Source organism: Syngnathus acus, chromosome 13 (assembly GCF_901709675.1).
Source record: "Syngnathus acus chromosome 13, fSynAcu1.2, whole genome shotgun sequence".
Taxonomy (NCBI): Eukaryota; Metazoa; Chordata; class Actinopteri; order Syngnathiformes; family Syngnathidae; genus Syngnathus; species Syngnathus acus.
Window position 1 is genome coordinate 16,046,021 of NC_051098.1, and position 13,372 is coordinate 16,059,392.

The 13,372-nt window shown below is 45.2% G+C and overlaps 1 protein-coding gene and 1 long non-coding RNA gene across 3 annotated transcripts in view; both read left to right on the forward strand.

Annotated features, from left to right (window-relative positions):
* LOC119132343 overlaps positions 1-2,730 on the forward strand; it is a 28,172-nt gene extending 25,442 nt beyond the window's left edge. The window contains exons 4-5 of the long non-coding RNA XR_005099846.1: positions 241-313; positions 2,462-2,730. This is a non-coding gene — a long non-coding RNA (uncharacterized LOC119132343). The remainder of the gene's footprint in view (positions 1-240; positions 314-2,461) is intronic.
* A 4-nt stretch (positions 2,731-2,734) lies between these two features.
* Positions 2,735-13,372, forward strand: part of npas1 (neuronal PAS domain protein 1) — a 33,855-nt gene continuing 23,217 nt past the window's right edge. Inside the window, exons 1-3 of one of the 2 annotated variants that reach the window (XM_037267507.1) lie at positions 2,735-3,150; positions 3,348-3,473; positions 12,840-13,007. In XM_037267507.1, coding sequence (XP_037123402.1) covers positions 12,913-13,007 — 95 coding nt within the window. In that variant the 5' untranslated portion in view covers positions 2,735-3,150; positions 3,348-3,473; positions 12,840-12,912. Of the gene's footprint in view, positions 3,474-12,839; positions 13,008-13,372 lie in introns of both variants that reach the window. The other variant, XM_037267508.1, reaches the window with a different exon arrangement.

A 13,372-nucleotide genomic window follows, 5' to 3' on the forward strand; every position in this document is an offset into this window, starting at 1 on the left:
GCCCGCCACCGTGCAGCCGGACCACTCAGGCCAGTTTCCGCTGCAGGCCAATCAAAGCAGCACTTTTCTTCTCATGCCCCCCCCATCTACCCACAATGCCCCCCCCCCTCCCACACACACACCTTCTTTTTTTGGGGGGGGGGCTTGACATAATCTGAAATGGTACTTAAGTGAATTTATGTCTACCTCTGTGCTTTGACTTGTGTGCTATTTGCTCCTTTATGCCGCCGCTTTTTCCAGCCGCAGAGACGGGAGGAAGAGATTTGAAACTCAGACCACGGACGAGACAGCCTATCAGTATTCAGCGGAGAAAGTGAGTGATGGAGGGAGAGAGGGAGAGACAGGGAGAGAGGGAGGAGAGGAAGACGGGGCGGGGGTGATGTATCAATATTCTGAGTAGCGTTTGAGGGCAAGGGGAACGAACAGAGGAGAGGTGGAAGGCGGGCGGGCGGGGTGGGAGGGCGGGGGTGGGGTATTTTGGTATAGAGAGTATACTTGAGTGAGTCTGAGTGTGATTATTTGTTCACGTAGACACATACGTGTGTGCAGCGCACCTTCAAACGTATACGGGGCTGTTTACGCACACAGTCTGGCGTCAATACACATCCATTTTGAGTTGCTCGGAGAGCGAGTCGTCATACTCAAGGTTCCAGGATTAGACGTTTGGTTCGCCGCCATTTTAATCACCGATTATGATGGAAGTGTCGAAACACGATTTGTTTCTCTTTCAAAACTGCTTTTGCAACGTTTGTCGCTGAATTTTGGCCCCGGTGGCTTTGAGGGGAGAGGTCGGGTAAATCCTCGACCGGTCGCCTGTCAATCGCGGGTATAGACAAACAGCCGTTCACGTTCCACGTCTTGGCGCAAATACCAGCGGATTGGGATTTCTTTTTCTCTCAGCGCAAGGCTCGCCAAAATTTCTTCCACGCCTCCCACTGAATTATGTAAATGACAGTAATGAAGATTCAGTTTGAACGTGGACGAAGACAGTTTCATTGGTCCACTGTGATTTGTTCTGCGATTTTATTGGTTAGGCTATGTGTGACGAGGCTATCGCAAAATCTATTGACGGCATGAAGCTTGTTAGCAAAAAAAAAAGATTGCGTCATGATTCAAAACAGTAGGAAAACAGTAGGAAGTCATAGTCCAGAAATGTGTGTATTTTTTTTAATCGTCTCACTGGGCAGCACAGCGACAGGAGGGCACACGAGGGTTGGGTGGGGGTGAGGGGGTCTCCAAGGGGCCACTTCATGGCACAGATGCGCTTCCGCCATGTCGAGAGACGAGTGCGTGACCGGAATACCACATTTAAAGGCAATGAAAGAAGCCGCTTTGATTGGCAATGATTAAACTCAGCTGCAAGCACTCCCACAACGGCGCAGCCCTCCCTCTCCCAAACCCATCAGCCTGAACTATCTTGCAAAATTATTGCTGAAATTTATATGACACAAAACTTTGGTCAGTTCGCCTGTGTTTATAAGTAAATACTTAAATCCGGTGAATATTATTATTTTGAGTATTCATTAATCATACCACGAGTGTAGCCAAACATTTCTTTAAGTGTCAAGATAACGCTCAAGACAAATCGCCCTCATGAAGGATCAGAGTCATTAAGGTTGACGCTTCATGCTTCATCTTTCACATGGAAACAACAATGTTGATAAACTGACGGAACCATAGGTGCCACAATGTAAAATGGTGTCGCCCTTACTTATGCTATTTTCTGCATAATGTGTCAAATCTTACGATTTGATCGCTATATATAAAAGCCACAAAAGTGCTGCAGTCGGCGTACTGGCTGATGTTTTGAGAAGTATCACTTGTACTTGGCAGTCGCTACCTATGAGCGCTATGAAAAATCCTGCTATTATTGTTATTATTACAAGTGTACCTAATGAAATGCCCTGTTCTTGTTACACAGAACATTCCAGGTTGTATTTTTTTTTAAATTTTGCTATCCTATCCATCCCATTTTATTTTATTTAATAGCCAGTATTATTTCTGTATTTACTGCTCGGCTTTTAAGGTTTCCTTCGTCTACGTCAGTGTTTTCCTTATGGAAAGGTCACTGACAGTCCTCATTTAACCTGAATTAATCAATGAAGTTAATGCAACGATATGTTTATGGGTGTGGTTGTAGTGGTGTAGAACTGCACTCCATCATGCTGACAGCTGTTTCATATTTTATTTAGCTTTGCGATGGGGCCAAAATATTAGAAACAGCTCTCATTATGATGAATTGGACTTGGTCACCTCAGCAAATTGTGATATGAAACAATCCATTTTTTATACGACTTATCCTCATTAAGTGTGAGTCAGGGACTGTTTATTCAGATTCCATTTATTGAAAATGTATTGAAAAAATAAATTCAATTCTAAATTGAATAAAGAGCTTAAGAAACAAATGAGAAGTCATTGAAATTCATCAACAGAAATCAAAATAATTTATGCTCTCCTGCAGGTGTACCTAATGTTGTGGCCACTGATGGCCCAACGGGACGGGACGGGACGTTTCTCTTTTTTGGATGTGACGGAATCTCCCCACTTGTTTGAGTGGTCCACTCCTCCGTCGCCCTTCCTCTCCCTCATTCTTTCGCTCCGGCTGCTCATCAGCATTTGAAAGGCAACTTTGACAGCGAGAAAGAAAAAGTGTGGAGGGAGGGAGCGAGCGAGCGAGGTAGCTGGCTGGCTTGCTTGCTTGGTTGCTCGGTTGGTTGGGGTGCGGGGTGGGGTGGGGGGTGAGGGAGGTGGGGATAAACGAAAAAGCACGAGGCAGGCGGAGAGCGAGAGAGCGCCAGGAAGAGACTGAGGCGAGGGGGCTGAACAAGCATGCCTTTTATATGTACTAGTCACTGAGACACCCAGAGAGGGAGAGGGAGCAGCTGAAGGCAGAGACAACTGGTGTGTGCACAGCTTTCCCTGGAGGAAATGGAAAGAAAGGAGCTTCGGCGAGGAGAGAGGGAAGGAGGGTAGCGCGCCCGCCCGCTCGATAGAGAGACACAGACGAGGAGAGAGAGAGAGAGAGCGGGCGGGAGAGAGAGAGAGAGGGGCTGCAAGAGATTCTCACACTGGCTGTGTCCTAATCCGAGTCCATCTCCTGGAGGCAGCGGAGCAGAGTGTTAGTGAAGTGAGTCTAAGAGGCGAGGAGAGGTACATCAGCTAGCTCACACACACACACATGCACACACTTGGAGTCCACAATCTGTCCGGCTTTGCTTCTGTGAAAGTGAAAGACTGAGGCGCAAGGGGTTGTCAGACGCTGCCCTGGTCCCGAACCCATTGGACTCCACAAACACACACACATACTTAACACACACGCACAAACGGTGATTGTTTACTGTGTTTAGGATCGAGGTGGTGGGGCGGGGTGGGGGGCACCCAGGACAGGGCAGAGCTGGGGGCACCGGACAAGAGGACGAGACAAAGTGGATCCGATCACAAGCAGCACATCCAAAGCTGGAAATGCCCGTCAGGTGAGTACATCATGCAAATTGAAATACACACACACACACACACACATGCTTGCTTTGTACACACACTTTCTATTGGCTGTCTGTGTGCAACTTTTATCAAGCAGTGTAAATCTCTGTGTGATTTTCCTCGCTACAACTTTTACTTTAAGAGAGTGATTCTCATTCTCAATGTGTGACTTGTTTGATTTGATTTAAAAAAGAAAAAAAAAAATCCAAATGCCCTTGAAGTGGTTACTCCTGCACACATTCCACTTAGATTTCTTTCGCCTTCTCACTATTTGCTTTGGAGATCAAGTTCTGTGTGAAGGTTGACCTTGATAATAATGCTTGGCCACTTCCAGTGTGTGTGTGTGTGTGTGTGCGTGTGTGTGTGCGTGCGTGCCAGGCAATGTGTCCGTGTGTCCACCTGCAGAGGCAGAATTGGTCACAGTTTAGTGGCTCAGTAACATGGCGAGCCTTCGGGCACTCTGCAGCAGGTGGTCCGAGTTGGCACAATGACTGTGACAAAGACACAAAGTAAACAGCGACTTTGTTGTCACTTGGCCGCTCCCACGGCGTTTGGCTCTTTGCTGTCATTGAGGTGGGAACTGATTTTGCCGTTTGTGTGCGCACGTCGCTCTTAAGAATTGCTATGCAAGAAGCCCCGTTGTGCTTTTCTTTCATGTTTGCGTGCAACTTTTTCCCCTGGAAGTGCCAAGAAGCTTTTCTGTTTCTTAGCCGCTTACACATTACGCTCGAGAATTGATTCTCAGCCGTACATCCTGGATTTAGTGTGAATCTAACATTGTCAAGAGGTCTTAATCCTACCACGATGTCATTCATGGAAAGTGTGCTGTGCCAGACACACCTGCCCGCCTTGAAGAAATATGCCCAAAATCACCAGCTGAATGCAAAAAAAAAAAAAAAAAGTTGGCCTGAGCAATTTACATCTTCAAAAAATGAGAGGAATATTTCTCGTTTCACTTTCACGTTGCAGTCTCTTGGCGCCGGGAGCGCCAATAAAAATGGGATTGCGCCCCTGACTAGAAACAGACCCGCGTCATCACATTTCGTGCATGGGCCCACTGAGCCCTTGAGCCTTTCCGTCCGCTTCAGCCCTGACATATGCAAGTATATATATATATATATATATATATATATGTGTGTGTATATCTATCTAGATTATACATAATATTTTATATATATATGTATAGATATATGTATATATGTGTATATATATGTGTATATGTATAGATATATATATATATATATATGTATGTATATGTATAGATATATATATATATGTATATATATGTATAGATATAGATATATATATGTATATATATGTATAGATATATATATATGTATATATATGTATAGATATATATATGTATAGATAGATATATATATGTATAGATATATATGTATATGTATAGATATATATGTATATGTATATATGTATAGATATATATGTATATATGTATATATATATATGTATATATATATATATATGTATAGATATATATGTATATATATGTATGTGTATGCCTGTCCCGTGACCCACCTTAAGGCCTTTTTTATTCGGCCCGGCTTCTTCCTCAAGATTCCATCTAAGGCGCGTGGCGCTCACCGCCAAAAGGCGAGCGACCCTGCCACGCATGGCTTCAACGGTAGACGAGCAGAAGAAAATTTCAACGCGTTTTAAAGGCGGCATCGAGAGGAGTCTCATTTTGCCCGCATCAGCACCTCTGTGTGTGTTTTTCCTGTTTGATGATCACGCTGTGAGCTTTGCATCCTCTTTGGCACCATTATGGCGAAAACCTCTTTTGAGCATAACTAATCACAACGCTGCGTGAGTTCTTGGGAATAAGCAACGAGAGGAATAAGTGTAGTTCTTATTTTAGTGGACTTGCAGAGGGAGCCCTGGAAATCCAGTCTCTGATGTGAAATTCCAGTTGTTGTCATTTTTTATATTTTTGTTCTAGTCACTGATTGAAACGGAATGTCCTCACTTTCAAGGTCGAGCCGTACTGGTAACATTTAAAGAACATTTTGATAAGTGGTTAGAAAAAGTTATCACTAATCGTACGGCATGACATTGATACCGTATCTCCTCAATTCATGGAGACAATTGGACTTTTGAACTACATTGCTAACCAAAATAGCAGCACCTAATCATGTTTATGGCATCTGAGGTGAATTCAAGTGTGTTCCCTGGATGCATGATAGATAATCTTTCATCTTGTGGAGATGGTGTCTTTAACGGCTTGATGGTTCCACAACGTTGTGTGTGTCGATGTTTATGTTCCAAGGAGCTCCACGCCTGATTGCTTCCATCTAGTTTGTCTGGCTTCTTACCATTTCTCCATAATCAATTCCAGGTTCGATTGTCTACTTTTCCCCTTCGCCATCAGCGGCATTCTTCTGTGGAACCTTCACAAAAACAAAGCCTAATTATTATTTTTTTTTAAAACTTGGTGTGTGGAGTGTCAAGTGTTGGGCACACTTCCACAGCCTTGCCGTGACCTGTGACCTTGTAACTCCAGAATTTTAGTAATCTTGGAATGTTTGTAAAACATGACATAACGGTTTAAAATGTTATTCTGCGCAAGGTCGTGATGCGTGTGTCTAATGCCCAACACCTTCTAAATCAAGTCCTCTGACTCTGATTGGTTGTTTTTCCTTAGGCGAGGTGGTTTTCCCACTTATCAATTCAGTTAAGTCATAATGACCGTTTTAAGAAATACCACGTTTTTTCACCCTTTGGTGATTTAGTGCAACTTTTGAGACATATATTTCAATTGTTTGTTAAATTCCAAACAATGTGATTTGACTTTATTTGATTTTAAATCTAAGAATGATAAAGACGCACACCTCTTAATGTTCACACACTCTACGGTGCTCAGTGTCGGCCTATTGACAGACAGCGCACGCAAACTTTGTGCATGTGTGCTCACGTGTGTGTGTTGCTTGACGAGCATTGACAGACAGTGTGTGTGTGCGTCTGTGACAGAGAGTGTCAGCGCGGTGTCAGGGAGATGTGTTTAGTGTCACACTCGGCTGACCTGATCTCCGCTCGGACTGTCCACTCGGGCCCCGCGGCGGCTCCTTACATAACCCCCCTGTCATTCACACGCCGGCCTGGAGGGATCCACCAACCTATACGCGCACACACCAATACACACACTTTGTCACATGTGCATATCTAAATTTCATATCTGTCCATTTCTTCGCTTGTTGTGTCTATGATGTTGTAAAGTCAAACAACTTTACCCAGCGACGATATCCGGCATTCTCCAGACAGCAGATTTTCTGAACGTTGACATTTGCACCTAGCTAATTGATACATCCATGTTAGCGCATGTGTGTGTGTATAAGATTGTGACCCTGTGTGTTGCGCTATGGCCTATGGATATTTAGAGGTCAGAGCTGATGTGGTCCTTGCCTGCGGGAGTGGATTTAGCTTCTTCAGCCATATAGAGAGCTTCAGAGAGACATATATGTACGTATAGGTGCATATATATATATATATATTTAATTGCTTTAGTAGGCTGTATTACAAAGGTAATTTTTAGTTAAGGAGGTGTAGAAATGTTTTTGGAAACAAAAAAAAAAATCCTATTCAGGTAACCCCAGTGAGGTTGTACACCAGGTTGCTTTTTAATTGTGTGGCCAATAGTAGCAGCGTATGCAAAAGTATGAGGTGATGATAAAAAAAATAAACAAATTATATTGTAAAAGTATTTTTTGAGTAACAATGCAGTCATGTCGCACATTTAGAATTACGATGTCGAATTTATGACATCATTATTATTTTCAAGTCTTTTAAATAGCTTCATCTAGCGTCATTTGACGATGCAGGCGTACCTAATGTAGTGTCCATGAAGTGTCCGTTAGCACAATGAAACTTGTACGCTGGACTTTGCAGTAAATCCAATGTTAAGCCCTTTGCAGAGATTAAACTGATGTGTGTTCTTCTAATTGGACCAGTCTTCTTTAACATCCACTTCAGCTACCACAGGACTCATTAATACAACTTTTAATTGTTTTTACCGATTGGTTTTTTTAATTCTCTGACAAATCTGCTTGATCCCGCGTGTCTGCTTTTAGTCAGAAGAGAAACAATCTACTTCTTGGATGATTTTTTTTTTCCTTCCTTTTAAGGGGAGTCTTCTGTCATGTATGAGATGACATTAGGCTACAAAGCCCTGAAGTATAACAGCTCGCATAATCACAGCAAGCTCTTCTTATGTCGAAGTCAGTCTGACCTGATCCAGTAGCTGTCAAGGAGGGGGAAAAATAAAAAGTCTTTATATTGCATTTACAAAAAGAATAACACTCTATTTTGATTGACACCTTCATAAAGGTATGAATATGCTTATTATTGTGGTTGTCGAAGCGCATTGCGCCATTTTGAGAGGACTCTGGAATGTTTTGGTTACCTTAAGAGAAAGGCAAAATGTGCTATCAGGTGTCGCTAATGAAGTCTGCTTTCGTGACATAAAAGCCAGCCTCACCAAAGCTCCTTGTAATAAAAGCGAAGGAGGAGAACTGTATTGATCACCCAATGGTGAACATCAGTGGCACCCCCCTTCTTCTTCTTGCCTCCCCATCTCTATCCTCATTCCTCCATCATTTCTCTCTGATTTGCCTCACTCCACCCCCTTCTCCTCGCGCTTCTAATCATTTATTTATCAGCCATGTCTTTATTCCATTTTCCGCCAGTTTTCGGGACATCGCGACTCTTAAGGAGCTGCGTATCGTTCCTGTACCTCAGTACCTCTGTCAAACCACCTGAGGGTGGGCAGGGTCACTCCGGTCCAATCTAACGGTGTATTGATTCCATTAGATAATTAATGATCCAGGCAAGGGGCCGAGGGAGGAGCAAAGAGCGCAGGGGTACGAGGAAGGGGTGGGGGGGGATTGGCCAAGGGGCTGGAGAAGGTGGGGCCCTTGAGAGTTGGAGAGAACCTTGGATTGGGAATGATCCCCCAGTCGTCAAGGTCAGCAGCAGCGTACGGAGGTGGAATGCCGAGCGAGTGCGAATATGGAATATTAAGAGATCGGGATGCGGTTTTAGGGCGGCGGGGTGTTGAGGAAAGCGCGGGTGGGGGGTGGGGGGGGGGGGTCTGTCATGTCCAGCAGCTGTCGATTGATCAGCGGCCGTAAAAAAAAAATAACCTACGTTAGAAACTCTTTTGACTTCCAAATCCTGAGGTCCAAGCAGGGCCGTAATGCATGATAAGTAGTTTTTAGCCCTCCAACCAGAATACCAAACTTCATCTCCCCCGACGCTGCAGACACTCAATTATAACTACTCAACAACATGAAAGCAGAGCTGCAAAACCAGCAACATCAAATATTCCGTCCATGTGATTTCCAAGCGTGTTTTTGCTCCATCTTCCGTGATATTGGACATTGACTGTTTGCTTAAAATATTATCCTTCGGAATATCTTGCATATGGCTTTCTTATTTCGACTTTGGGTTTACCTTCAACGTAGCGTAATTATTCAACTCGGAGTGAACTTGTGTCTATTATAGAATGATGCCTTGTGAACTTTTATTTGGGAAGATATTTTCAGAATAAAACACCGTTTGCTGTGTAAACAGAGATGTCAAATCCGGGTCCAGATTGTCGAAATCCAGCCACAGTTTGGCTTTCGACACAGATGCTTCGAATCAAGCGAGCAGGTAGGTAAACAAGCTCCCCGGAGTTTGCTTGTTCACCTGTCGGCTCGCTTGATTACAAGCACCTGTGGCGAAAACTAAACCGTGTCTGGACTTGGAGATTCTGGATCTGGATTTGACCCCCTTGAAAGTAGCCTGTTTGGGGTCTTTCAACCCTTCAGTCTTTCTGGTTCAGCCATTGGAAGAACACACAAAGTCCACACGAGACAGCTGGAACCAAGATTCAAACATTAGAACTGTTATGGACTTAAATGTCGCACAGTTTGTGTGACCGCTCGCTCTGGGGCACAATTGAATTGAGCCCAAGAGCTTTATGGAAAAAGAAATATGGATGGCAAGATTAGGAATGAGAAAATATGCCTCCGGACGAAGAGATGGCAAGAGTGAGAAGTCAGGTGGATGCCTTCAAAAGAAAATAGAGCTGTGTGGATTACCAAATTAATTTGATTCATCGATATCAGTGCCACCAGAGTTGGCACCGACGCTCGGGACAAACCAATGTTTTCGAAATATTTTGATTGTATGGACTGAATTTTTCCCCGTCTCAACTGGTAAATAATCACAATCCACAGTTGACATCAAGAAAGAGACAATTGATTGTCCTTTCTCGCTGCTCTTCACCTTTTCCTGCTGGGAGCGAGCACATTGTCAGTCTCGGCCAGGCTCTGTTCAAGGCCCCGGGGGTTGAGGAGATGAGGCATAAAACAACCATGTCTCCACCTCGGGGAGCCGCTGGCGTGGCGGCGAAGGGCTATTGTCAGTCTGCGTGCCGTTTGACTCAAATGTGTTCATTTGCCTGATGCCGGCGACTCCCCGCGGGGTGGGCCGGCCCGGGGAGAGGAGGGGCGCGCTAACGAACCTCTGACAGCTGGAGGCCCTAATTAAAACGTCCCTGCAGAAAATAAACAAGAGCCTGAGCCAAAGCCAGCAGCCAGCGAAATGCACGAAAGCTCGCCGCAATGCCCTCGCCTCTCCGGCTGCCGCCGCTGTGCCAGACTCTATAGGGTCACACGCACGCACGTACGCACGCGTGGCGCTTATGAATATGGAGCAGCCCCGGCGACACATTCAAAACACCTGCGGTCGCACTTGATACAGGTTGATCTCGACAGCTGTGGGCAAAAGAAAAAGGCAGATTCTACCTCCGACCGTTTGGCCAAGTCCCCACCCCCGCCCACTTCTTAAATATTTCCTTTACGGGATAACACGGGCGCACGGCAGATCGGAGCGCTCTCCAGGCGACGCCGCTGACATTCATCCCGCTCTGCTGTTCCGTAGGATTAGCAGTCAAAGTGGCCGGCTCCATTTGGGTGAGTGCATTAATGGGCCGCCCAAACCGCCACAAGGTTATGAGGCTGATTGAATAATTACCTGTGGAGGCCCCCCGTCCATTACGCCGATGCGACCGCCCGGATAAAATCGGGGAGATGGGAGAGATTGGACGGGACAGAAAGATGGAGCGAGAGATTAGATAAGCAGAGATAAGGTCAATTAGGAGATAAACAAGGGTGAGATTTAATGGTAAAACTCTGCACTTGCTATTTCTCTCTGATCTCCCTCTTACTGTACTTGATGCGGGTTTATCCCGGTGAGATCGGGAAGGTGACAAAGGTGAATGTTGTTCGACAGGGAGGCGCTTCCCCGCCGTTTGACCCTGTCTACCCTCCGGCATACAGGACAGGACGCTCAATGAGAAATAGTCCAATAATCATGGCGACCAAATAGCACAAAAAGTTAGTCGGGACATCATGTAAGGGTCCTCAGAGAGGACTTTTCCTTTCCAGATAAGGTTGACCTCTGCTGTAAGTGAAGACAACTGGCACAGCATTAGTAACACATCGGAGGGATACCTCAGGGAGGATGTTCGGGTTTGGATGGTGTGGTGGATTGTATTCCCATGCTGGTTGTGTCAAGTGAAACTGAGACCCTTTGATTGCCAACCACCCATCCGCGACTACCAATGCCTGAATTGATTTTGTCAAACAAATCTGATCAATTGTGGGCAAAAGAAAGGCAGGAAGCGGTTGACTACTGTTTACCTGAACGAAAACACTGACGTAGCTTGCAGTTTGTTGCTACAGAGCGGTACTCTTCAGTTTCTCTCATCAAATGGTGCGCCCTGATCTGACCTGTGTAAATGTCTGTCCGTTCGTCCATCCTTCAGTCCTTCTGTCCATCCATCCATCCATCCATCCATCCATCCATCCATTCACCCTCCCATCCATCCATCCCTCCATCCATCCACCCACCCACCCAACAATCCATCCGTCCGTCCGTCCGTCCGTCCATCCATCCATCCATCCATCCATCCATCCACCCTCCCATCCATCCTCCCTTCCATCTTCGATAGTGCTTGTCTTCATCAGGGTCGCAGGTGAGCCGCATCCTCTCCCATCTGGCCTTTGCGCGCGAGGCGGGGCAAACCCCGGGCTGGCCGTCAGCCAATTGTATATCAGATTCCGCTCCATTGTCTCAGATATTGCTCTTTTACCATTGAGTCCTTGCCAACCAATCAGCGTGGAAGACTCTAGCTCCACCCTTGAGGTACTCTACCTACAATATGTGGTGGGTACCACAACAATAGGCTGTGCAAAAGTCTACAAGGGTAGAGTTTTTGATTGAATTTTTCATAACCACTACCATCTAATGTTTGGTTGAAATGAGCTTTAGCTTTCAGCTCAATGTAATGTTGTGACTATAAAGCTACTATGCATGCGCGTTGAATCTATGTATGGATCGAAATGATCTAAGGAGACACGGGGATGTCAAACGAGCATTTGGACGTTTGCCAATGACCCAACGTCCCTGTTCAACAACCAATCCATTTGACTCTGCTGTATTTGAACGTAGTCCAAGAGGTTGTCATGCATATATTTCAGCGTTGGTAGCTCCAGCGACCGTCAAGCTCGCATAGCAGCTCTTACTGTATTGAGCTAATCCAGCTCGGCCACATTCTGTGTGGAGTGAGGAGGAGAGAGGGCATCTCAGGCCCAAGGGCATGACACCGCCGCGCTCGGGGCCACGTGAGCCCTTTAAATGTCAACACAGCACTGGGGGATGGAGGAGGTGGGCCGCTGATGGGCAGAAGGTGGGAGAAAATGCCTTTCATCTTTGACGATGTTGGAGGGAGGGACATGTTTGATTGTGGCTCAGTGTTAGCTCTTTTCATGTTGATTTTACGTTCCTGAATACGGACATTGATTGCTTTCTGAAATTTGGTTTTTCAGATCAAAAAATGCTCAAATTAAAACAAATGATTTTAAAAAATGTTAAGCATTCATTCTATGTTCCCTATGGGAAGGAAAATTCCCAGAAAAATATACAAATCTGATTAGCATGGCACCAACATGGGTCGGAGCATTATTTTGCGGGGAGGCCAATGCCCCCGCGGCCCCCCTCTAGCTCCGCCAGTGTGTTGACATTTCCAAGAGAGCTAAGCGATATTCTCTCATGCTATTTTCAGTTGGTTGTTAATTACAAATAGACTACATGAGGAATGACAATTTTTGGAAAATTATTCAATTGACCAAATTTGGTCATGCAAGATTTCAGCCCAACAATTATTTTGTTATATATATATATATATATATATATATTTATTATCATATATATTAATGGTATGTTTTTTCATCATCTATCTCAAAATACCTTAACAAAAAAATGACTCACTTTTCCCTTCCCTTTTTCGGGACATCCAGGTCCGTGTCTGTCAGCTCGCCCGCCAATCAAAGCCTTCGTTAAGAGTGGCGTGGGCGCCCCATTGGAAGAAGGATGGCCACCATGCCGTTTGTCAGTGAGGGGAAGTGTGTGAGCGTGGAGTGGGATTTCCTGCAAGGACTTCTGGCCAAGCCTCCTACCCTGCCCTGGTGAGACAACACACACACACGTACACGGGATGATACCATTTAAGCCTTGGCGCATGTCTATGAATTCATCTGCGCAAGGTGAAATGCACTCATTGACACACGGAAAATAAACAGTATCGATGCAACACAATCCAGGAAAGACAAGCGAGCGCTTTCAAAATCCAACCTCTATTGTTTCTCACCTGTCAATCGCGCCCGTGCCGCCAATCTCCACCCATTTGGTGGGAGATTAAGTAAATTTGGCTGGAATTATTAATGGGCAGTCAGTTACGGGCGGATATCAAAACTAAGCAGAATCAATGTGTGTGTATTGATTGTTCTCTGTGGCTGGGGTCACAGCTGTATAATAATGAGATGTTACAGGG